The following is a 25440-nucleotide window of genomic DNA, read 5'->3' on the forward strand; positions in this document are numbered from 1 at the left end:
AAGGGCTGAATGGGCAAAAAAATGGTCTGAAAAGGCCTGGGGGGGCATTTTGAAGGCCGGGGGGGAGGGGGGAGTTCCGCAGGATACACACACACCCCGCCACCTCAAAGAACAATTTTAAGGTTAAAAAAAATGTCTTAATTATTTTTTAAAAAATTGCGAACCACCAGACCCAACTGGCCCTGTTGGGTTCAAGCCCGGTCTGGACTCAAACTGAACCAGGCCAGCCAGTTCCGTGCACACCCCTAATCAGGAGTTCTGATTACAGAAGTCTTCTCAGCTATAAGCTTAGAAATCTGGTAGAACTTTCAGTTATCCCAAGATTCTAGGTTTTGTTAAACAGAGCACATTGTCCAAACAACACAGATACATATAAATCTGCATAATTTATTCAAATCACAAAATTGGGTATTTTCTGAGTAAAAGACTAGACTTTTAGCTTGGAAAACTGACAAAAGTCTACAGACTCAAAACAAAATGATTATTCCAATTTAAATACTATAAGCAATAATTGTTGCTTTATTCCTCATTGGGGCATTTACCATCACTCCGATTTCTACACATCCAATTTTGTGACAACACACACCACACCTCTTCTGAACAGGAAATGCAATTGTGAGCAGCTGCCCAGGGCCAAGACATGCATGCCTCCCTTGCCTTATCAGAGTTGCCTACTAATGCATGTAAAATAACATGGTACCTTTCTGAGAATGACATTTGTGCCCTCAGAATAATGGCTGTATAGGCCCCCAGTCAGTCACCTGCACAACTTTCAAAATTGCATTAAGGGAAATGGCCCAAGAAGATCTGTCATACATGTTTAAAAAAAAAAACCCAGACTGCTCAAAAGGCACTAGAAGCCAGACTGTTGGTTGGTGAATGAGCTAAAGGAACCCGCAGTCTCAAACTCTTATTTTTGGCACAATCCTTCAGGATTACCACCTTGAGGATCCTGCCCAAGTTGTCAAGCTTCAGATGGAAAGTTCAGTCCCCAAAGCAGCAAGACATCATTTCCCAATGAGGAGGCATTTGAATCAATGGCAAAGGCACCAATGGAATATATAATTTGCGGGTCCTGGCAAAAAGATTTTCTTTCAACAGCTTACATGGAAGTAGTTTCCACTGCCCAGCAAGTTCTAGCCAACAGAGAAGAAGGGAAGGCTGAAATAAGGGAGCAAAATGTTACTGGAAGTTTAGATTCTAGGTCCCGATCTGGCTTAGGTTAGCAGTTCTCCCTTGTTTGGGGCAGGCCTGGTGAAGCCAGCAGACAGGCTGGACTGACAGCAGCAGTCCCCTCCTCTTATAGACCAGCCATGAAAATTTGAGCCCGGGCGGCTTCTGCACAGGATACCCAGTTACGGAGACTGGAGCACTAGATCCAAGAGGCACACGCCTGAAGTCGTGTTCCCCATACAGTCCGTTCAGTTTCTGCTGCTTGACGCTCAGTGCACTTGTTCCTGCTGGCTGTGAGGCAAGAGAGAAGGTGGCTCCACCACAGGGGCTGGCTGCGGCTTCCCAGGCAGGGCTCCTGGGTCCTCCTCCACTGACTGACTCCCATAGCCACTGTCTTCCTTCAGCTCTGTGAACCAGAGAGAATGCCATTAGCCGGGGGAAGTCCCAGGAAGTCTGGCCCGGCCCACCCAGAGTCCCCCTTCTGCTCCACAGATTTACCTGCGCCTTGTAGTTTGACAAAGGCCTCTGACCTCTGCAGCAGCCTCACGCCCTCAGTCAGCCCCATGGCGTGAAGTGCATCCAGCAGGCCTTTCAGGTTGCCACCGGCAAGCTAAGGAGAGAGTCGGAGGGATCAGAGGCACAGCCTGGGAGTGGGGCAAGAAGGGATGGGAAGAGGAAGGAAGGATTTACTGACCTCATAGTTGTGCAGGAGTTTCTTGCTGGGGGACGCGGTGCCTTTGTAGGTCTCCACCAGACTGCAGTGGCCCAGCCTCTTGGCCAGCTCTGCCCAGTCGGCTCCTTGACAGTCACGATTGAGGAGCTGCTCCAGACCCTGGAGGAGGTCACTACTCAGAGAGAGGATGCTCCCTGGTACAGAGGAGAGAGGTCAGGAGGTGGGAATGCAAGCCATGATTACGTATATATGGCTTTTTAACAAAACAAAACAAAACAAAAAAAGGTTTGCAAAAAATGAAAAGACAGCTTCCCAGATGTCCCAGAAAGGCTCACCAACTAAAAATGAACACAAGGGAAATAACAGCAGTAGCCACTGGCAAGGATGCTATGCTGGGATGAAAGGAACAATTTAAAAGAGGCACACCACTTTAAGAAGGTGCTCTTTGCCCAGTTAGCAGGGTGATTTGCAAATCCATCTGCAAATCGGGTACAAGGCGGGTCTCTGCCTCTATCTCCAACTCAAAGGCCATTTCTGTCCAGTACAGAAACATGCAATGTAGCATCCTGCCTTCTCCATGACCAGAGGAGAGCAGATGTCCGCAGTCACCTGGCATAAATACCAGCAGCTCAAATTGGAAGTTATGCCATGGATTTGTTCTTGGTGATTTTCCCTCTACAGAAGAGTTCACCCACCTTGCTTAGGAGCAGCAGCAGCAGCAGCAGCAGCAGATTGCTCCCTTTCAGGGCCCTGCAGTGAGGCCTGCATCAGTATCTCCCGCACCTGCAGGGAAAGAATTCTGGATGGTCTTGAACAGCCCCTCTAGATACACTTCAGCAGGATAACCTTTGCACACAGGAGTCCTTCCTACAGTGTGTGCCTGCGAGGCAATGGAGGGGAGCGGCTGTGGGGGTGGGAAGAGGCGACTGCACTACCATACAAAGCCATCCCACAGTACAACTAAGCATGCCGAGAGCTCCTGGAAGCTACTCTCAACCAAACACTCTTGGATGCAGGAGCCAGTATGAGTCCACAAAGCCTTAATGTTACCAAGGAAGGAGTTACAGGCTTGGGGAGATTACGGAAGTGAAAAGGGTTAGAGCTCCAGAGCCACCACTTTGCCACTGTTTCAAGACTCCAGCTGAACCCCCACAAATCACCTACCTTTTGGCTAGAAGTCAAGTCCAACGGGGTGTGCCCCCGACACCGCTTTGTTCCACACCTGCCAGGCTGGTTGCGCTCCAGCTCAGCAATGCAGCCTGCACCTTGCTCAGTCAGGATCTCTGAACACTCCTCTCCCAACTCCATGACCCACTCATCCTCTTCCTGCTCCACTTCAGTGTCACTGCTTGGGTCAGATGAGGGGGTCCACACAGGCTCATCATTCTCACAGAGAATGTCTGCCCCTGGGGAGGCAAGTAGAGAGAGTTCACCAAGAATATTGTTTCCCGTGGGGCAAAGTAAAGGGGATGAGCCTCCTGCTTTTTACCAGGGCTATAACAGGGAGCTCCAGTCATTACATGCTTCTGCCACTGGGGAGCAGGAGCCAGCGTCAAAAAGGGCCAGACACATGGAACCAATCCATCCCATAAAAGATTCCAACTCTGTGGGCACAAAGCAGAGTTGGAATCTTTCACTGGCTTAGTTTGTCGCTATCACTGCACAGCCTGCCCCTCTGAAGTCCCGAATATTTCCTCTGACTATTTCATCTTCGCTTGAAAGAGACTTTCAATCCAGCCAGTGTAACATTTACCTCAACTAGACATCTTTAAGGAAAACCTTTTCTTCTCCTTCCATAATGGAGGTTATCCAGGCTTCAGAGGCAGGGCTATGCAAACTTTGGGCCAGTTCTCTTCACGGGGAAAAAGCCTGCCATAGTTCCAGTCTTGCCTAGTTCATGACAACACAGCATTCACCGAACTCCAGCTTTGTCGACTTTTCCTATCATGCTAGCAACAGTCAGATTCAACATCTGTTTATCCAGTAAACAAACATTTGTTTATCTGACTGATGAGAGAAACTCCTGCCACATCTGCTATATGCCCGGATAAAGCGAGAACCAGAAATGACCAGAAAAAGGGGCTCTGCAAGAGGCTTTTTCTGGCAGAGTGACATCCCAGGCTGGGAGCACTCTCCTTTTGGCCAACAATGAGACAGCGTCTTTTATAGAGGAGAAAATCCAACAGAAGGCTAGGGGCGCTAGGCAAGGAAACAGCCACAATACGGAGCGTAACTTTTCTGAAGAATCTCCTCAGAAGGACAAAGAAAGCCCAGCTCTGCAGAGGGGTAAGTAGGAAAATCTCTTGCTACAAATCAGGCCTGCTTTCCCTTTGACAATGACTGGATTTCCCAATGATTGACAGCAAGCCTGTTCACCCAGATAATATGAGGGCTGCCCAGGATCTGGAAATAAATTGATCAACCCAGGAGTGAAGCTAAAATCCAAGACCAGGAGGAAATAATTTTATTTTATTTTATTAAAATGAGGTCTCAAAAGTTAAGATTGAAGGAGCAGAGCCATTCAGTTCCGTGCAGAAAAGCACATAAGTACTGCAGAGTGGGCAGAAGTCACGGACCACCTGGTGGCTTTGAACTGTGGCTTTCTAGACCCACCCTCATTGTGTTTCTACAAATATCTGGGGGATTGGTGGGGAAGCCACCCTCAAAATTTCCCAAATCCTCCCAGGACACCCTATTCCAGTGCAACTGTACCTCAGAACAAGAGGTTTAGAGCTTCAGACCCCTACCCGAAGCAAGAGAGATTAGTGAGATTAAAGCATTTTTTTAAACTTTCTGGTAAGTGTCAGGACCTCCCCACAAAAGAGAACAAGTTCTCCCTCTGATTGGCTCTTCAAGCAGAAGACTCTATTGATCTTCTCTCTCAAGTCACTAGAATGTGTGAGCCCAACGGTATGAAGTACAAGGACCATGAGAAGCAGATCTTTTTCTGCCCGGAGAGCCATCCCTCACAAGCCTGGAGGGGCCAAGGGGACATTTCCAAGGACAACAATAAATAAGCCTGCAGCTTCTCTGGAACAAACTCTAAATAGCTACCGTTCCCTCCACCCCAACCCTGCCCCCAGTTTATAGAAGCTGCAAGGCTCCCTCTGGTGGATAGGCCTATCTTAGCATCCACCTCTTTTCTTCAGCACTACAGATTGGAAATGTTCACTTCTTCCAGTGCTGCCTTTGAGAGCCAGGTGTTCCATCAAATCAGTCCTCTATATAATCCCCTCAGGCTGGCCATTCTGCCCTATTCCTAGGTAACCTCCACCACTGAAGGAGAAACATTGGACTTGCCATGAATGCTCATTCTCTTGAGCGGATGGAAGTTATCCATGCCCACCCACGGGTTATCACACTGCTGCAGCACAGATCAGGAGTGTCTTCAACTCCCAGAGTTAACAAAAAGGAATTCTGGGGATGATCTTGTGTCATCTTCTAATTACTTTTTATTTAGCTGCAATTCAACCCAATACGGGGGTGGGGGGGGGCTCCTCCCATTGAGGGGAACTAAGCCGGAAGTAATCCGCATAGTTCTACCTCTAACGCAAGAAAGTGGAGTAATCCAGTCAAGGATAATTCTATCTACTGAAAATAATGAACATCCACTTTAGGTCCAAAAATTCAACATGCAACTGTTTATGGAAACAAGATTCTACAAACCCAAATTTATATGGGCAACCCACATAAGTTGCAAGTCAAATCCAATCCAGAGATGGCCTAAGTGTTGCCATTTCTGTTTTGCCTCTCAACAGAAAGGTGTGGTTGGATGGCCCCTAGGTGACAGCTATATAACCACCAACTGGCAGACCCAAAAGGAAACAGAACCATCAAGTTGGGCTAGAAAGGAAAAAAAGCAGCTCAGAAGCATTTCCTTACAGGTTAGGTCTTCTTTCAGCATACAGGGAAGTGGAGAAACTGCACACCCTAATGGTCAGGACCCAAAAACTAAGTGGAGCAGCCAAATGATTGAGGCTTCTAGCATCATGAATGGTGTGGAGAAAATGGATAGACACAAGGCTTTCAAGCAATAGGTGTCTCTCACAACACTAGAACCAGGGATTATCCAATTAAACGAGATTGGCAGGAAAAATGAGGACAAATGAAAGGAAGTACTTCTTCACATTGCACATAATCGACGGTATTTGCTGCCACAAAATTTGGTAACGGCCACTAGCTTAGGTGGCTTTAAAGGGGGATTAGACACATTCATGAAGGGCAATTCTATGGCTCCTAGTCTTGATGGCTGCATACTACCTCCAGGTTCAGAAGCAGTACGCCTCCAAATACAGGGGAGTAACACAATGGGAAAGGGGCATGCCTTCATCTCCTGCCTGCGGCCTCTGGTTGGCCACTCTAAGAAAGAGGATGCTGGACTAGATAGGCCTTGGCTGGATCCAGCAGGGCACTTACGAGAGTTGGACGCCACCATGTAAATAAGTTACTTTCTGATAATCATATTATCAAAACCCGAATGTTTTCTACTTTCAATTTTGGGAAGCAATAGGTATTTCACACATATGCAGCAGTTGGGAGGAAAGAAATTCATGTAATGAATGGACTACAGGTGGAAATATGGATACTTGAGCTTCACTCATCAGCAGACACTGGGAAGATATATTACCTGCATTGATGAGCATCTTGGTAAGGATTGGGGAGCCCATTCCTGCTGCCAAATGAAGAGGTGTATTCCCAGCAGATGTCTGGGCATTCACATCAGCTCCCAGCTGGACAGAGAAAAGACAGAAGGTAAAAACAGCCAATGAACTCAGAAAAAACCTTATCTTCCCATCTGTGCAGATGGACTAGGAACCCTTAGCTCCATATACATTAAACACACAAGGTCCCAAGTTCAATCCAAGTTCATCTTCAGGTTAAAGAATCTCAGGAGGATTGGGAAAGACTTCTCATTCATATGTTCATCCACAGTGACATAGCTGGATCAGAATTTCAGAACTATGTTCAATGCATTATTTCACTGCTTGTTCCCAAAAATAAAATTACAGGTAAACAATGAAAATGGGTGTTTTAACTAAGGGATCAAGGATATTCACAACCCACTGAAAACTCTGCTAGTATAGCCCACCTGATGTTTAGGAGGGTACTCTGGCAGCAACTTCTGCCCTGGTACTAATTGCCCACCCCCCACCTACTAAAGAGAGAGCAATCAGTCTAGACTGCCCTCGTACACTAATAGGGATTTTGCAGCACCAAATTCCAAACTCTCCCAATTGAAGGGGGAAATGCTGTGCCTACAGATAAGGGGGTGGGGGGAGACTGGACTTGCCTTCGTTCTCCAGTCCCATGCACAACCCCCAGCATAATTCCCTCCAAATGGGTACACAGCCCAGCACACACACTCCAAGAGGTCATGGTGTCTATCTTGAGTCTTTCCTATGGCACTGCAAGCAGCTCACTAGTTCCTGGGCCAGCACAGTGAACTCCTAATGCTTGCCCCGTTGTTACTTAGGTTGCAGAAACTGAGCGCTCTCCATAAACCAACAGCAGCCCCATCCCTTAGCCCCACAAACCTTCTTCAACAAGTATGTGGCCAGGTTAAGGTTATCCATCTCCACAGCTAGGTGCAAAGGTGTCCGTCCACTCTGCCGCTCAGCTGCATTGACATCTGCTCCCTTCTCAACCAGCAGCTCAAGACATGCTAGGCTTTTGCACTTCACAGCAAGGTGCACAGGGAAAAGGCCTGAAGCGACAAAGGTTAGCAATTGTCCCCTCCTTTCTGCACAGTGGGACTGCAGCATCAAAAACATACTGTTGCGCATGGCTGGAAGGCTCAGCATATCACCTCTATACCCAAATGAAGGCCTCAGGCTTCAAAGCCCAGGCATCATTAACCTGTCCTTCCTCTGCACCAATCAAAACAGGGTGTTAAGCACCATTCACAGCTGTTTTGAGCTGTTCAGAGCTAGCATACATCTAGCACAAGCACTTCCTATAAGATAGGAAGACTCCGCAGAGACCCTTTTCATTCCCCTCTACTTTGTTAGCTGCTTGCCCGTCCCAAGGAAGGGGAGACACTCTTACAGGATTCAGTCAGATTCTGCATTACCACAGTGATCAAACCTTCAACAGGACTTGTCCTATAATTCTAATATCACTCACCAAGATAATTAGGTGTTTCAAGAAGGTGGAGAGTGTGCAAACCCAGGTGAGAGAGGAGGGTCTTTAGCATCTCCTCATCACCCAACTGCAGTGCCAGGTGCACTACCGAGTTGCCATAGCGATCCAGCAGTGTGGGGTCTGCACCAGCCTGCAGCAAGAAACCAGCCACCCTGGGCTGACGGGTAATCACAGCCAGATGCAGAGGTGTCTGAGGAGAGAAGGAGACAGCCTAGCTCTGTCAAAGGGATAGGACATGCAAACAGGAAGATTCGTAACCATACAGGCTCTCTTCCTCTGTGCTTACAAGCTATTCAGATCCCATCCCTATTTGGAGTAACAAAGGACAAAAAGGCATTTCCCAACATGAGAAATGCCGCCTGTATGCAGAACGTGTATCTGGGGAGGAACCAATGGGTCGCACTTGATTCAAGGAAGCTAGAACCACTTCTTGGTTGCAGCCTTAACTAACAAGGACTCACCAAATTAGACAAGACTTCAAGGAAAAAGGGGAACCAGTTCATTGTTGGAGCACAATCCCATGATGACTCATATGTCATAGGATTTCCACCAACACCCTTTCAGGACAAGTCCAAGGGAGGATCTAGGCAAGCCCGCCACTACTGCAGGAACCCAAGGGCAAAAGGGGTGAGGGAACAGGCTGAGTGGGTTCAGCAATAGGGTTGTTGCGGCGGGGAGGCTCGAACTGCGGCGGGGGTCTCTCTTGTAAGAGTGGGGAGGGTGCACTTACCCCTCCCTCCGCTTTCCCCCCACCAGCGTCCGTATTTTGTGAAACCAATCGAGGCAGCAGCGTACCTCCCTGCCCTCACCTTCTGGATATGACCGGAAGTCACCAACGCGCCTGCCAGCACAGGAGGCGCGTCAGTGACTTCCAGTCATATCCAGAAGGCCAGGGCGGCAGGGGGGTACGCTGCCGCCCCGATCGGCTTTGCAAAATATGGACACTGGTGGGGGGGGAAAGCGGTGGGAGGGGTAAGTGCACCCTCCACCACTCTTACAGAGAGACCCCTGCCGCCTTTGAACCAGCAGAACCACCGGTTCTTTGAACCAGTTCGGAGGCTCATAAAGGGCCCTATTTATGCACATCCCTATTCAGCAAAGACAGATGCACACAAGTCAGTGCTAGGGAATGCCTGAAGAAGGAATGGAGGTGGGAATAAAGAGCTCCAGTCATGAAGGAGTGACATTTTGGAGTGACATAAATTATATCCTGTAACATTAGCTATTATACCTGCTGCAAGTGGTTGGTCATATTGATGATCTGTTGATTGGGAATGCTGACTGCCACATGGACCAGCTGCATAATCACAGCTGTCTGCTCATGGATAATAGCCAAGTGCAAAGGCCTGTGGGAATGGAAGAGACACAGACTAAGAGAAGTGGAGCCTCTATTACGCTTGTTCATGTAGTATCAGATCATGGTTTGGCATTACTTCTGAGCTGGGTCAGAAGGTAACCCTCTCTATACCAGAGCAATGCTGTGGATTCAGCGACAGCCCTGTGTTCAGTGTTACTAACACAATTTTAAGAAGAATACACCTAACCTTTTTCAGCAGAGAGAAAAAATGTTCAAATCTGCCCAACATAGGAGAAGCAGTTGAAAAAAATTTAAGTATATTTAAGCTAGACAAACTGAAGCCATGGGAACAGAGCAGTCTTTATCCACCCCCCCCCCCCAAAAGGATGATCAAAAAATTAGGAAAAACAGAAGTTTCTCGGGGGTCACTAAGGAAAAGATTTAGGTCAAATATCAGGAAAGTCAGAATGAAATAGCTTTTGCTTTCCTTAACGCTTTTAAAACAAGTTTAAAACCAGGGAATCATTTTCCATCTCAGAGGCACAGAGGAATATAGAAACATCCCAGCCTAGTTCTATCTTTCAGACCTCTGCCTTCACAGCAAACTAGAACTTTCCCTCAACTTCAAAGGAGAGAAAGCCATTCCACCCCTGACAAAATGCTAGCAGGGCAAAGAGAAGTGCCCAGATGTGAGGCCCAATGTCCGAACACCATCCAGGGACCCAGTTCTTTGCACAGCAGACTCACGTGTCTCCGTTCTCATCCTGAGAAGCTGCTAGGTGTCTCTGCACTGCCAACAGCATACGTGGGTCAGCAGTGACTGCATAGTCCAGAAGAGCCTGGGCACTGCGCCGAGCCAGGATCAGCATCCAGGAGCTGCATTCCTGAGCTAGATGGGTAGGAAAAGATCATTCAAACATCAACACACAGTCCCCGCCAATGCAAAATGGCTTCTCTTAGACTTCACCTCCAGATATGCAAGTCTTATACTTTCAACAGCTAGGTTCTTGATTTCGTCCACATCTTTTCACTCTTGTCTTCCTTATTTATCCTATAAGCCATCTTTTTAAAAAAAAAAATTCCCAGAAGGATTGTGTGTCAAGTAATTGAATTATTTATCTGTATCAATGCGTCTGATTTTTTTTAAAACCCCGAAAATTAAAATATCGACATCATATTGATACAGATGAATTGATCACAATTGAACACAATCCCAAATACTGATAATATAAATAATTTGATTAGTTGACAAAATCCTTTTGGGGGAAAATTAAAAATATGAGTTCTAGGATAAATAAAGGGTTTTGTTTTTTTAAGATTTCAAAGATTTTGGTGCAGAGAATAGATGATGCAAAAAATATGGACAACTGGATAAATCAAAGGGGAAAAGTAGGAAAATATCGAAGGTATTTCAGGAAAGGTACAAAGTTTGAAAGGGAAAGTATAGACAGAAACAAGTGTGGTTTTTTTAAAAAAAATTACAGTTAGAGTCACAGACCAGCAAAGCAAATAAGAAAAGATAAATGAAGGAGAAACATGAAGTGTCATTACAAGAAAGCTACTACCACAAATAATGCATAGTTCATATGCAAAATGACAAAATGCATAGTTCATAGGCAAATTTACATAAATCAAACTAGACACAGGAGGGGAGATGTAATGTAAAACAGGGAAATTCCAGAAGAAATAGAAAATCAAGAATTAACTGAATTCTTGGAAGAACATTTTAAGAACTTACTGGGATTATCTCAAGGATGTCTCACAGATATTGAACTTATAGAATAAATCAAATTTTTACACAGAGAAAAATACTGAGGCAATATTTTGAAGCAATGTTTTTTTTAAAAAAAAAGAATCAGGTGGACATTTAAGTTCATGACAAAGAAATTGAAGTTTTGACTGCTATACATCCAGAAGTATTAAATAAAGCGGCGGGGGGGTGGCTTTAAGGTCTCTCAGTACTTGAGAGCAAGATTCACTACTGTTGGGGAAATCACTTTAGACTGAATGTTTTCTTGGGAAATGACTGGGTTATTTGAAAATACAGAGGCAACTAACCAATTGTTAGCGATTCTGAGCAGAATATGTAAATTAACTCATACAACCTTACACTATTACGTACTGAAGTGTGATATTCTGAACACTTCCTGTAATTCACAGAAATGAACATGAACAGATCAATGACATTTTGGCTACAGTGCATGGAAATTTAAATAAGTGGAACTTCAAATTAGTGTGTATGTATTTGTTTATTTCAGCCAAAGGCCAGCATAGAACTTCAGATTAGTGCATTAAGCAGGTATAATAGCTAATCTGTGCATATGCTGAATTCCTGTGATCAAAGTAGTACCATGGGTTTGATGCAGTAGGGAGAAGTAACATCATGCATGTGGAGGCTATGCCACTGTACATATGGAACAACTAGCTCTCAGCCACATGAGCTAGCTCAAAGACTACTCTCAACCCCAGATGACCCATGTCCCCAGACTTACCATGCTGCAGCAGTTGTACATAGCTTTTTTCCTCCATGAAGAGTGAGTTCCCATCTTCCGAGGGCTGATGCTCACCCTCATCTAGCTTGGCAGTTCTTGGCATCTGGATGCCTCTTCCTCCTTGGTAGCTGCTCATAGGGTGGGTGCCAGACAGATAGATGCTGCTGTTGTAAGGACTATATCCAGACGACTGCCAAGGATTCCCAGCTGAAGTAGGCACAATTTTAAAAAAACCAGACATCTGTATTAGCCCACAAATTAAGATGAGACATTCTAGCTCTTGGTACCATGTGATGTACAGAAGTTCTAAAGAGTCAGCTCTATCTGTAGAACTGTACCTTCATTTAGTTATGACATAGTGCCCTTATTAAGCAAGTGACTGTCACAGCTCATCTTGGAGGCTTTTATCACTCAGTTTACTGCAGGTTTATCATCACCATGTCAACCCCCAATTTGCAGCACATTCCCATTAAAAAAAATAATCAACTGGACATACTCAGTTCTATACTGATCGAACTGTTACTTATGATACCAACACCTTTATTCCAGATACCAACACCTTTATTCCAGAATAATATTCTTTATTCGCCATGATCATCACAATTATAACAAATTAAGGCTTGACTTATCTCGCTTTGCATGTAATGCGTCTATCTCATATATCAGTTTCACCTTTTAATTTGCATTACTGAAATTAATGAACTTTTGCACGATATTCTAATTTTTCGAGTTTCACCTGTAGATGTGATGGGAGAAACCCACAGCTGAACTATTATTTGGGCATGTAAATTTGAAGGAATATCAAACAGAAGCAGCAAAATGATTAAGGTTGTGATCCTACATACATGTTTATCATCACAGGACCTACACTGAACAAAGATGTGTGGAATTTGGCTGAATGTTTTAAAACCAATTGCTGAATTTAAAGACTGACAAAACAAACCAGTTACCAGGGCCAAATGGCATTCATCCAAGGATAGTTTCAATGGTGACCGATTGTCCATGAGAGCGGTGGTGCTCAAAGCAACACCCCACTCACCTAAGAAGATCTAGTCTCACGTTATGACAGAGGACTAAATGCTGGAATTTGACATTCAAAATTATTCCAGTTAAACAATGCAATGAGAGTAGGCTATGTAAGTTAGAAGGTGTTTATATAACTTTACTTAGCTGGCACATTTTGTACAACATGGAGGGAAGGTTTCCCCATACCCAGAATTTGCCATTTTGTGTTCAGTATTTCATTTTCATCAGGGACAGAAAAAGAAGGAGCAAGATCAGCTGGTGGCAGTCCCAAAAGGTCTGAGAGTGCAAACACAGGATATCCGAAACACTCGGCTGCACTGATTGTCATGCAGAGGAAGAGATCCTGTTCACTCACTGCTGGAAATCCTGCTCAAACTCTCATGCTAAAGCTTCACAGAACTTCCAACCATTTCCGGCTTTCCTCCTGCAATTAGCAATCAGTCCCCAATCAAATCTGGGCCTTTTATTTAAAAAGAAGAAAGCAGCAACGCTTCCTAGGATTTCAGAACCTAGTGAACACCGATCCTCTGCTCCTAGGCCACTGCTGCTTAGCAACAAGAAACCTCCGGTCACGGGGTCAAAACAGAAGACCACATAAGAACAAGGAGTTCAAGCCCACCAAGCCTCCAGGAGCCTCCCACCAAGGAGAAGGACATACCGCCACCAGAGCCAAATCCGCCAGCTCCACCACCAGCACCTCCCATGGGTGCACCGCCTCCAAAGTGCTGAGGGAACTGGGGCAAGGTCTTCTTACGCTTCCTTTCCACTTCTTCCTTATCTGCAGCCAAGAATACATGAGAGTTATCAGCAACAGTCCCTGCCATTCTGCTCAACAAAAATAGGGCATCACACCTGGAGTGCCTTGTACCTTCCACTACTGGGTAGTAGGTAAATTGTTTGGAATCGCTCACATCTCCCCCTCGCTTGCGCTTCAGCTGGAGGAACACAGTGACTGGACGTTCTATCTTGGTCTTGTGGTAGGGCGGGGTGCGGAAGACAATGGCATACTGCAGGGAAACAAAGCAGGAGGAGTGGGGCAGGGACTCACATCACACAGTCAAATCACCCCCTACTCCGACCAACACAATTTATGTATCACGTTGTTTACAGTCCTCACAACAGTCCTGTGTGGCAAGTTAAAAATCCCATTTTAAATCAAGTGGCTGGAAATAAATAGATGCCTAAAATGTATTAGGACACATTCAAAAAGTAGAAAATCTGAAATCATGAACACAATAAATCATGAACACAATAAAGGTCATATACAACAGCAAATAATAAAGGCAGTAAAATGTACTCCCTCAGTTTTGTGGGAAAGCCTTTGAAAATATGATTTTAAGATGCTGACCAAGCACACCACCACAAAGTTGTAGCCCAGGGCTACACAAGTTCAGCCCTCCAGCTGCTGTTGGACTACAACTCCCATCATTACTGAATACTCACCACTGCAGAAGGGGATGATGGGAGTTGTAGTCCAACAGCTGGATGGCCCAAGTTGTGCGGCCCTGTCGTAGCCTGTCAAACCTCGTGGGCAGGGAGTTCTACAGTAAGGGCACCACTTCCAGAAAAGGCAGCCCCATGCTCCCACAGTTCTCACTTCTGAAAATGAAGGAACATAGCAGGCATTGGGCTGAATGTACCGGATAGGAAACACACAGAGAAAAATGGTGTTCCATTAGGAACTTGGGGCTTCAGATCTGGAACTGAGCAGAGAAGCTGACTGGGAACTAGTGCTCTCAAGGGCCCATTTCCATCCATGTGCCCCAGAGCCATGGAGCTTTGTACCAGAGGCAGCTTCTGAAGAGTCTCAAAAAGGCAGTCCCATAGCCCAACTGGAAGGATGCCACAACACAGGCAATAGTGTCCAGGTCAGCAGAGGGGCTGCCTGGATTCAGTTTCAATCTATCCTAAAACAGTTCAGCAGAAACATCTGTCAGGAGATTCTTAAACAGCTGCACAGGTCACTGCTCCATTTCTGAGCACAATTCAACATGCTTGTATTTGCTTTTAAAGCCCTACAAGGCTTGGACCTTGGGTATCTGGAGGAATACCTACCAGCCGACCTGTGCACAGAGATCCTTGTCAGAAGCTGTCCTCTGGGTGCCCCCATCATCAGAAGGAAGGCATGTGGCAACTGGGGGAAGAGGCATCACACTTCTCAAAGTGGTGCTCTCCTTATGGAATTCTCTCCCCAAAGAGGCTTGCCTGGTGTCAGAAATATATCACACACCCCACCGGCTTTTAATCTGTGAGCAATATTCATCTTCTAGCTCTTATCCACAGGCCAACATCCAGCTTACCAACACATGCATAAACAAAGTTTCACATGTGCAATTGGAAGGGGTGATTTTTTACAATACCCCAGTTTCCCTATCAAAAATATTTATTTATTTATTTAACATATTTTTATACCACCCAAAACTTACGTCTCTGGGCAGTTTGCAACAGATAAAAACAACATTAAAACATTAGTTAAAAACAAAACAAGAAATTTAAAACACAACAATTATTTTTTTTAAAAAACAATGCTCTAAAACAACATTTAAAACAATCAAAACAGTATCAGTTAAAAGCCTAGGTGAACAGATGTGTCTTTAAAGACTTTTTTAAAACGGTCAGAGATGTGGAGGCTCTTATTTCACTAGGGAGCGCATTCCAAAGCCTCGGGGCAGCAACGGAGAAGGCCCGTCCCTGAGTAGCGACCAGACGAGCTGGTGGAAAATGCGGACGGACCTCTCCTGATAATCTCAAAGGGCGGTGGGGTTCATAACAAAGAAGACGTTCTCTTAAATATCCAGGGCCCAAGCTGTTTAGGGCTTTATAGGTTATAACTAACACCTTGTATTTTGCCCGGAAACATATTGGCAGCCAGTGTAACTCCTCCAATACAGGAGTAATATGGTCTCTCCTAGATGACCCAGACACCAGCCTGGCTTCCGCATTCTGAACCAACTGTAGCTTCCGGACTACATACAAGGGCAGCCTCACATAGAGCGCATTACAGTAATCCAGTCCGGAGGTTACCAGCAGGTGTACCACTGTTTTGAGGTCATCTAGCTCAAGAAACGGACGCAGCTGGCGTTATCAGCCGAAGCTGATAGAAGGCACCTCTGGCCACTGCCTCAACCTGGGACACCAGGAAGAGACTTGGATCCAGAAGCACCCCCAGACTGCGTACCTGTTCCTTCCGGGGAAGTGTGACCCCATCCAGAACATGCAGATCAAAAACGTCTCTCGAGTTTCAACCCCACACAATGAGTACCTCCGTCTTATCTGGATTCAGTCTCAGTTTGTTATCCCTCATCCAGCCCATTACCGACTCCAGGCAGGCATTTAGGGAGGTTATGCCCTCTCCTGATGATGCTGACATGGAGAAATAGATTTGGGTGTCATCAGCATACTGATAACACCCTGCACCAAATCTCCTGATGATCTCTCCCAGCAGTTTCATGTAGATGTTAAACAACATTGGAGACAATACGGAGCCCTGAGGGACACCATACAAAAGTTCAGATTTTGAAGAACAGTCTCCAAGGGACACCATCTGGAACCTGCCCGAGAGGTAGGAGCGGAACCACTACAGAGCAGTACCTCTCACCCCCAACCTAATTCAAACACTATGAATTCTTGAAGTACCCCACAGGTTAGTTCCCATGAGTCAAAGTAGCAGTCACCCAGTACTAGCCCTTCTGAAGCCATCTAGCCAGGCAGCACTAGAATCATTGTAATATGGTGTCTCCCTCAGCTCAAAAAGAATTTGGATTTGATACCTCCACTGAATGGAACTGAAATGTCTGGACTAACCTAGCTCTAGAGGTAGGTAATCAAGCAGGACAACTAATGCAGTTTCTGTCCCAGTCTTGGGCTGAGCCCCAAATGGCATATCTTAAAAAACGGGTGTCATCCAAGAGTCCGCAAATTGCTTTGCAAACTGACAAGGGCTCCTTAACCTCTCCAGCTGGACTTGGATGTCAACAGCCTTTTACCACGAGGACAGTTCTGCTGATTAGCATTAAGACGCAACAGAGACTCCAAGCAAAGGCCTAGAATGGGAAGAGTTTTCTTTCGTATATTCTCAAGCCGTCTCCCTTGCAACTTCATTGCCTGTAACTCACTGGAAAATCTTGGGGAGACTGGACTCCACTGCCTGCTGAAAGGGCACCTAGAAGCACTTATGTCAATGGCTTAGGGAGTTCATTTGATTAAGTTGACCAGGATTAAGATCAGAAGTGTTTACAAGGCTTTTTGTTGAGTTGTGGGGGCTGAGCTTTGAGTGTGGGAGGTACAATGTGTGCAAACTTTCCAAGTAAATGAGGTAACAGTTCCTATTTAGCTTCTATTCGTATTTGTGTTTGCTATTATGGCATTTTTTTTAATGCATTGTTAATTTTACTGCTACTACTGCATTTATTCTTAGATTGTCTTTTTCATTATCTTTACTTTTATTGTTCTATAGAACAATGTAACTATTAGTCATATTGCTTAGACTTGAATGGTTTATTTATTTATTTATTTATCAAATTTATACCCGGCCCAAACTTGCGTCTCTGGGCGGCCGACAGGTTCTATGTTCTGAGTGAATTGTCATCGCAATTTTGTGAGCCACTTTGAGCAAGTTTGTGGGAAAGTGGAATAAGAATTAAAATCTGAATTGAATTGTTCACAAGCAAATCCCTCAGAGCCTTTTGGAAGCCAACAGGATCTATCAGTGAACAGGAGCAGACAATTTTGCATTTGTTCCCCACCACTGTGGAGGTGGCAGGATTCCAAACACCTGTTACCTTAGCAAATAATTATCTGTACCCAAGGTGACAACAGAGATGCTACTTAAACAGATATTTCTATACTGATGGTCAGAGAAGCATCTGTCCTACAGGATACGAGGCAACTGAGTAACTGGGGGAAACCATGGTATTTCCCAATGACTCAGACAAGCTATGTAGTTCTGCACGCCAAAAGACCACCAGAGCTAAAGTTTGGAGAATCTCAACACTAATCACAAGACCACCTCTGTATAGTCAGTCAGGGAATGCATTAGGCAATGGGATGGACTGTGAATTAGCAGAATCCCTAATTCTTCCCAACAGACACAACCAGGAGCATGAACTCACAATCCTTAAGTTCCAACACATATCTGGAACCAGGAAAGGAGCACTGGTCACTCACTGTGAAGGTGGCTTCTTGTTGCTGGATCTGAGGGCATCTCTTTTAGATTGTGAGCCCTTTGGGGACAGGGATCCATCTTATTTATTATTTGTGTAAACCTTCCCTGAGCCATTTTTGGAAGGGCGGTATAGAAATATAATAATAATAATAATAATAATAATAATAATAATAATAATAATAATAATAATAATAATAATATAATCTCACGTGAGTTATCCTTCCCATGTGCCCCAGTAGGCAGGACTTGTGTTAATTCAGACAAAAAGGCTTAAGTAGGCTGGGAAAGAGAATTCCTCCCATTTCATAACAGCCAAGTCCAAGGTACAGAGAGAGTCAAAGAAAACAGAAAATGTAACCAATAGACTCAGATGCCCAGACAGGTGGGTCAAGATGTCCTCAGATCCAGCAGCAAGAAGAAGTCTTCACAGTGAGTGACCAATGCTCCTTTCTCTGCTGCTGGATGAGGACATCTCATGTGGGGCATGCCAAAGCTGAGAAGCCTGGGTGGGAGGGTCAGTGTCTACTGGGGTGGAAGAACCTGTTGTAGAACTCATTTGCCAAAAGCCATTTGAGAGGAGCAATGACCAGGAATCCATATTCCATGAGCATTTGTTGACAAGTGTTTTTGACATCTGAGTTTATGGTTATAATGGACGGGAATTGGATCAGAAGGTAATCTAGAAACATGAAAACACGAATTCCCTTCAGCCGAAAGTGTGCCACTGGTGGAGCTAGAATCTTTTTGAAGATTTATGATGCTGAGCAGAGTCCGAATGGCAGTGCCCCGTATTGCTAACAGAGACCGCCATATTTGAAGCATAGAAAGGAGCGGCTCGCTGGGTGGATCAAAACATGCAAGTATACCTCCATCAGCTCCACTGAGGCCAAGAGGTCAGCATGGCTTAGGGGCTCTGCAATGGATCTCGGTTCTCCATCTGGAACCTTCTGCACTGTATAAAATTTAGGAACTTCAAGTCCAGCACCACCCAGAGGGTTCCATCCCCTTTTTAACAAAATAGAGTAACCCCCACTTGCCCTTTGAAGAGGGAGCACTGGTTCCACTACGTTGATGGCAACAAGATGTTGGATTACCTATGTAAGAGGGTGTTTACCCACTGATCCATTATGTTGGCTTCCCATGTGTGGAAGAATTCTGACAGGTGACCTCCTGCACCATGTGATGGTGAGTCAGGAGAGCGGTCTGGGCTTGGATTGTGACGTGAAGGCTGACAGGGTCTGAGGCCTGTTGAAGTTGGAGCATTGTCTATGCCAGACAGGACGTCTGGGTCTGGAGTCTCTATTTTGGGGCCAAAAGGAACGAAAAGGCTGTAAGGACCTTCGTGGTTGACATCTGTCATCTTTAGAAGGGGCTGTTGGAAGCACCTTTCTTTTGTCCCTTGTTTCCACCAGTACATCCTTAAGGGCCTCTTCACCAAAGAGTTTAGATGCGGTATAGGGAATGGTGGCCAGGTTCATACGGGATGTTGAATCTACCTGTCAGTGCTTAAGCCATAAGTTCCTCCTTGCCATCACCATAGAGGCAGTAGAGCCTGAGGAGAAACAAATGGAGTCCAAGGTTGCATCTACAGTAAATGCTTGAGCATTTTGTATCTCAGGAGGATTTGCCTCTGGTGGTTGACTGTCTGTGGGAGGGGATTGAAGAAGCTCATCTACCCCCAACAGGGATGCCCTTGCTATGATGGAAGCTGCAATGGAAGCCTGCACAGACAATGAAGATGCCTTGTGACCCTTCTTGATGGCCAACTCAATCCTCTTTTCATTAAGATATCTCAGGGAGTTATCCCCATCTCTAGGAAGGATGGAACCTGACAGCAAGGCCGCCATGGGAGTGTCAATGGGAGGAACTTGGAATATGTCAGTCGCTTCCTGGGTAAGACTAGAAAATTTGTTAGTAAGAGGAGTGGGCTTCTTATGTGCAGCCAGAACTTTCCACTCTTGTTTAACTGTGTCAGAGAAACAATCTGGGAAAGGAAAGAGCAGGTCATGCTGTTTTGGCATAGGGAATACAAGAGCTTCTTCAAATGGAGTGTGTTCTTGTGGGTTTGGTTGCTGAAGCACCATAGTATGAATAGCCTTATGAAATAACTGAGTAAAATCATCTGGAGGAAAAATACAGAAAGATTTGGAGAGAGGTTCAGAGCTCTGATCATCTGACCATTCACCTTCCTCCCTAGAATATGCCTCCATATCAGGATCCTGTGTCCCTGGAATAGGGTGCTCAGGGTCACCTGAGACAGTGATTTATTTTCCCCTTATTCTTCTTATGACTCTTAGACTTTTTATTTTTACGTGATTTAAGGGCTTGCTTCTGTTTTGATCGTTTCTTCCTCTTTTTAGGAGAACTAGATGAGGAGGAAGAAGAAACTCTATGCCTGTCCTGCTTTTTGGCTGGTTTTGGGCACTGCGATAGTGACTTATCCAACATGCCTTGAAACCAGGCTTGCCACACTGCTGGCACTTCAGTGGGGAGAGGAGGTGAGGGAGTAGACAAAGGAGCAGGCTGGGCAGGAAGAAGGGGGATGGGTGGGCAAGAAGGCCCAGGTCTCACCAGTTCTGGCCGCTGGTCAATATCAGGGTCACGCTTGCTGAGCAGCGGTGGGATAGGCCTAGCAGGGCTCTCATTTGTGCCCGTATCTGGGAGCTCTGGTTCCATTTTGTGGACTTTTTCCTGCTGGTTTGGCTCAGCTGGCCTTTGCGACAGCAGCGATAGAAGAAAGCCATCTCCGCGGGGCCTCTGTTGCAGATCCAGGTCTGGGCTGTGACTTTCAGACAGCCCGCCTTCCAGCAGCAGGGCCGGTATGGTAAGTGGCTCCATCAGAGATGGGTCTTTTCAGCACGGAAGGAGTGAGGCCTTGTGCTCCGACTGGAGTGTTCCCTGGCTGTGGCAGCGGCAATGACAGGGCCCGACAGGTGGAGCACTTCATGTTGATGAGGGCAGTGGACAACGTTGCTCCCAGGCCAGGTTCCCACATGGCCAGAAGGGCCTTCAATCGGGTTCATTCCTCCTGCACTCTCCACGTGCACCGGCGAGGACCATGTGGTTGTTGGCGAGTTGAGAAGATCTGCTGTGGAATGCTGCTGGTGGGAAGAAAATTTGCCATCTTCTTCTCCTTGGGGAGTAGGATGTGGTACAGTATGCCCAGCCTCTGGACCATTAGAAAAGTTAGGAGGAGGGTGAGAAAAAGGGAAGGAAAAGCGAGGGTCTTTTGTTGTTTTGGAGAGAAAAGGAATAAAACTGAGGAAATGAAGAGACACAACAGAATAAATCAGATGGGTAAAGTGGAGAAAATAAAAGAGAAAGCTTGGCTAGGATAGATAAGCTGCCTCTGGAGCTGGACACAGGACTGTAAGAACTGATTCTCCTTCCAGACTATTTAAGCCTTTTTGTCTTAATTAACATAATCCTGCTACTGCAGCACGTAGAAAAGATAATTCAAGTGAGATCTCCTCATCCAGCAGCAGAGAATATAATATTTTAGAGGCAGTGATGCATATCTCTAACCCTTCCCTAAACGCTGGTGCAAAAAAGACTGAACTTCAGAAAGTAGGTTGTATCCAAACCCTGTATTTCACTTGCAGTCATGCAAAGTAGGCACGATTTTTGCGGATTTCCCTTTCCTCTCCAACCTTAGATACCCCCTGAAAATCTGCTCCTGAGAACTGAGTGGCCACTCAAGAACAGTTTGGTAAGTTGCATGTAGTGGCTGGAGAGGGAAGGGAGAATCTGCAGATCTCAGCTCTTCCCCCACCTTTAGCAAAATCACAACTTCTTCCACAAGCAGAAAATACAATTTAGATACAACCCATTGATTTGAACAAGGTTACACGTGACTGACCTAAGTTCTACATTGGCTCACATGGCCAAACCAATACCTGTTTGTGTACATCTGTGGGGGAGAAATCGCCAAAAGCTTGCCAGCCATTCTCATCATCTTCATAAAACCGCACTTCAATGTCATCTAGAGAGAGAGGGAGAGAGAGAGGCCACCTAGCATGAGAATATCAGAATTTATGCCACCCCACCCTGTCCCCATGCCACAGCTTTCTAAACCAATATAGCCCCTTATTTCTCAGGGTTCACCCCATCCACGTCTGGCTCTCTCATTATTATATTGCTGCTATGATATTATTTTCTCAGTACAAACAATCCAGTTGCCTTACCTCACAAACACACCATCACCTCTGACTACAGCCCTGAAAACACAGCCTAACTCGGCCTCCAGAAGCCCAGTATGCTCTGAAGCAACAGAGATTGTACTAGGTACTTCACTCAAATTACCTCCAGACCCAATAAGCACTATGGAACAATAGCCAAACACCAACTCTGGCAATCCCATTAAGGTCTGGGAGTTTCTCCAGTTACTAAATTGGGAGTGGGGGCTGTTTGTCTATCCTTTTGCATCAGAAGTGGCCACAATCTGAAAAAGGAAATTGTGTGGGGGTAAGACTAACACATTTTCATGATAGTTTGATGTTCTCAGACATTTTATTGGAACTCCTTCCCAAGCCATGTCCAGGCTTTGTCTCCTCCTCTGCAGCAATAACTACTCCTTTTTCACAACTTCTCTTTGTCCGAATGAAGACAGACCTAGGACTCTCAGGCTCCATTTAAAGGGACAATGCCCAAGAAAATATTGCCTGTGTTTATCTTTTGGAGAGACTCCAGCTCAAAGGATACAACACAGATGCTTGTGTCTGAAAACATCCTATCAAGATAGAGACAGCGGTAAAACACGAGATACAGTTAGTAGTATATCCAGGTAGAATCTTGATCTATCCAAAAGTCTGAACAATGTAGAAGAGCAGTGCAAAGTACTATTATATTTTTGCACTCCAGTTCCAAGCTCTTAAGACGTATAGATATAATGAGCACTAAGATGTACCACATGCAAGACCTCAGCTGCCACTCTCAGAAGCATGCAAAGGAAAGTACAATGTAACGAAAAAGTAACAGGAGTTGTAGACAGTGCTTACCTTTCTGGACTTTATCACAAAGCAGGTAAACTTCATCCCCACCTCGCACAGAGCCAGCTGTCTTATCCATCCGTGAAATCTTCAGGTTGGAAGCTCCAGGAGATTCTGTAAAACAAGGAAAATTCATAACTGTGTAAATTAAATACAAACATCTCAATTTAAAGGGTGTGCATTTGTATATACAATTATATGTAACATCAGATAGACTCCATAGGGGAATTACAGTAATGTATCAGATTTGCAAGTCATATGCATAGCCAGGAAGTTTTGATTAGCCTTGGTAATCAGCCATTATTTCTATTGCATTAATCTGTGCCTCCCATTTCCAGTCCTCTGGGACACACAGGGGATTAAAGTAAGGAACTAGATCAGTTTTCCTATTTGATCCAGGTTTTGGAGACAGGGGAGAGACAGAGAGCTTTGCTGTTTTTAAGCCCCTCTAAAACCTGGTGCAAAGAAACTGGCCCTTCTCTCCTTTAAGGTCACTGCAACGCATGGAGACCTTGATGAAAGGCCCTCAGGGACAGTCACAAGGAATATTTATAACTGTTGCTAGCCAGCTGGTGAACACAATTGTACTCACTTTATGCAGCCATACCACCCAGAGGCATGAAGATCTGATCGAGGGTGGAGGGGCGGAATAATTAGTGTTTTATGTTTATTAAGCTTAGCCACCAAAAAACCCCTGAGAAAAGGGTGCCAGATTATTTATATCAGTACATTTTAACCCTGGCCTTTAACTGCAGATGTGGAGACTCTTATAACACCATAGACAAGACACCAAGTGATAGCAGTCAAGATACACTCAAATCTAACTTTGCCATCAACACAAATTTATGGCAAGGTAAGAACAGAAATAAAGACCTCTGAACATAGTCACAATTTTGCTTTCACTCTTGAAGAAAAAAAGACAAAGGAAGTCTAAAACAGAAGCACTGGAAACTAAAACAAGAAGCTGGTAGGGACTCTAGTGGTCGAGAGGCAAAACGTAGAACAGAACTCACTCCCACCACTATATCCCCTAAGCCCACACCCACATGCCACAAACTATATATAACAGGCACATTGGAAAACATTCAGTTCTACATGATCAGCACAATCCACTTTAATTTTAAGATCTGCACCTTGGTGGTCACAGAATCTCAGACTCCTTTGAAACAGTGGAGGAGGAGAACAATCTGTGCCTCCTAGTTGGCCGGGTAATAGATACTCCATGACTCTCTTCTAAACAGGTTTCAAACTCCAAATGTAGTCCATGGACCAAGAGTTACACTTACTGCTATCATGAATGGGGTCTGAGATAACTGGCTTCAAGGCTAGAGTAAAGTCTCCACTGCTATCGCGAAGGTAGGCACTGAAGCGCAGGCGAACAATGCTGAGGTCCATTGTTTTCTTCAGCTCCTTCGCCTCGTGTTCAATTGCTTCTTGTTCACATCCTGCCAAAACAGAGACCAAATGACAACTAAGGGCTACGCCAATGACTCTAGTCATTGCATCACAAAGCTGCTGTGTTCACGACCGGCCTATCTTCCTTGCAAACTATGCCCACCCACCCCTAGTTTTCTTCCCAGTTGAAGGTTACCTGACAGAGATTGCACCCTGTTGCGCATCTTCTGCCTATTCAGTTTATCCTTGATGACCTCCATCATGTTTTTTTTCGTCACATGGAGCACACCCAGGTTATTAAATCTGAGAAAGAACACACCATTGCCTCATTTGAATATAAGTCAAAATGTCAGAGTGGGCAGCGACCTGCTCAAGAGAACAGCATAAGATCTCAGTTGCTAGTATTGAGGCAGAACATGTTAAAATAAACGTATTTCATGGGAAACAAAGCAGACGACAAAAGGCTAACACAGAGTACAAAACTGCAAATTCATCTCTAAAAATACACTTTATTGGCATGATGAGGTAAACAAGTGTATGATCAGAGTATATGGGAAAACAGAAATTTCGACTAGGACAAAATGTCATTGCAAGAGTTCCAACTGGTGTCAGGTTCTGGAAGCATGTTATTCCCAGCCAGTTCAGTTGCACTGATTACCAGTCCATTTGTGGATACAAGTCAAAGTGCCAGATGTTGCCCTTTAGGCTTAGGGCCACCCGCCCATCCTCTAAGACAGGCATCCCCAAACTGCGGCCCTCCAGATGTTGCTGAACTACAACTCCCAGCATCCCTAGACACAATTTTTTGTGGCTGGGTATCCTGGAAGTTGTAGTTCAGCAACATCTGGAGGGCCACAGTTTGGGGATGCCTGCTCTAAGATCATCTTGCAAAGCCCTCTTATATATGCCTTGGCCTTCCAAGGCACATTGGGTAGAGACACAGGAGAATGTTTTCTGCTGTGGCATCCAGGCTGTGGAACTCTTTGCCCTAAGAGGCTCACTTGTCCCTAACTCTACCAATGCTCCACAGAAACCTGAAAAAGCTTCTTTCCTGGCAAGCCTTTAATTTGCCTGATGCATGGTAGATTTTG

The 25440-nt window shown here is 45.3% G+C and overlaps 1 protein-coding gene across 1 annotated transcript in view; it reads right to left on the bottom strand.

The window, feature by feature from the left end:
* Positions 1-367: 367 nt before the first annotated feature.
* Positions 368-25440, bottom strand: part of NFKB2 (nuclear factor kappa B subunit 2) — a 32716-nt gene continuing 7643 nt past the window's right edge. Inside the window, exons 7-23 of the mRNA XM_053310363.1 lie at positions 24546-24652; positions 24241-24399; positions 22964-23068; positions 21863-21948; positions 13671-13809; positions 13461-13580; positions 11777-11983; positions 10032-10173; positions 9219-9333; positions 7970-8177; positions 7381-7550; positions 6474-6576; positions 3011-3252; positions 2542-2629; positions 1868-2040; positions 1672-1783; positions 368-1579 (exon numbers count right to left, since the gene is read on the bottom strand). Coding sequence (XP_053166338.1) covers positions 1443-1579; positions 1672-1783; positions 1868-2040; positions 2542-2629; positions 3011-3252; positions 6474-6576; positions 7381-7550; positions 7970-8177; positions 9219-9333; positions 10032-10173; positions 11777-11983; positions 13461-13580; positions 13671-13809; positions 21863-21948; positions 22964-23068; positions 24241-24399; positions 24546-24652 — 2413 coding nt within the window. The 3' untranslated portion in view covers positions 368-1442. The remainder of the gene's footprint in view (positions 1580-1671; positions 1784-1867; positions 2041-2541; positions 2630-3010; positions 3253-6473; positions 6577-7380; positions 7551-7969; positions 8178-9218; positions 9334-10031; positions 10174-11776; positions 11984-13460; positions 13581-13670; positions 13810-21862; positions 21949-22963; positions 23069-24240; positions 24400-24545; positions 24653-25440) is intronic.

Source organism: Hemicordylus capensis, chromosome 3, assembly GCF_027244095.1.
Source record: "Hemicordylus capensis ecotype Gifberg chromosome 3, rHemCap1.1.pri, whole genome shotgun sequence".
Taxonomy (NCBI): domain Eukaryota; kingdom Metazoa; phylum Chordata; class Lepidosauria; order Squamata; family Cordylidae; genus Hemicordylus; species Hemicordylus capensis.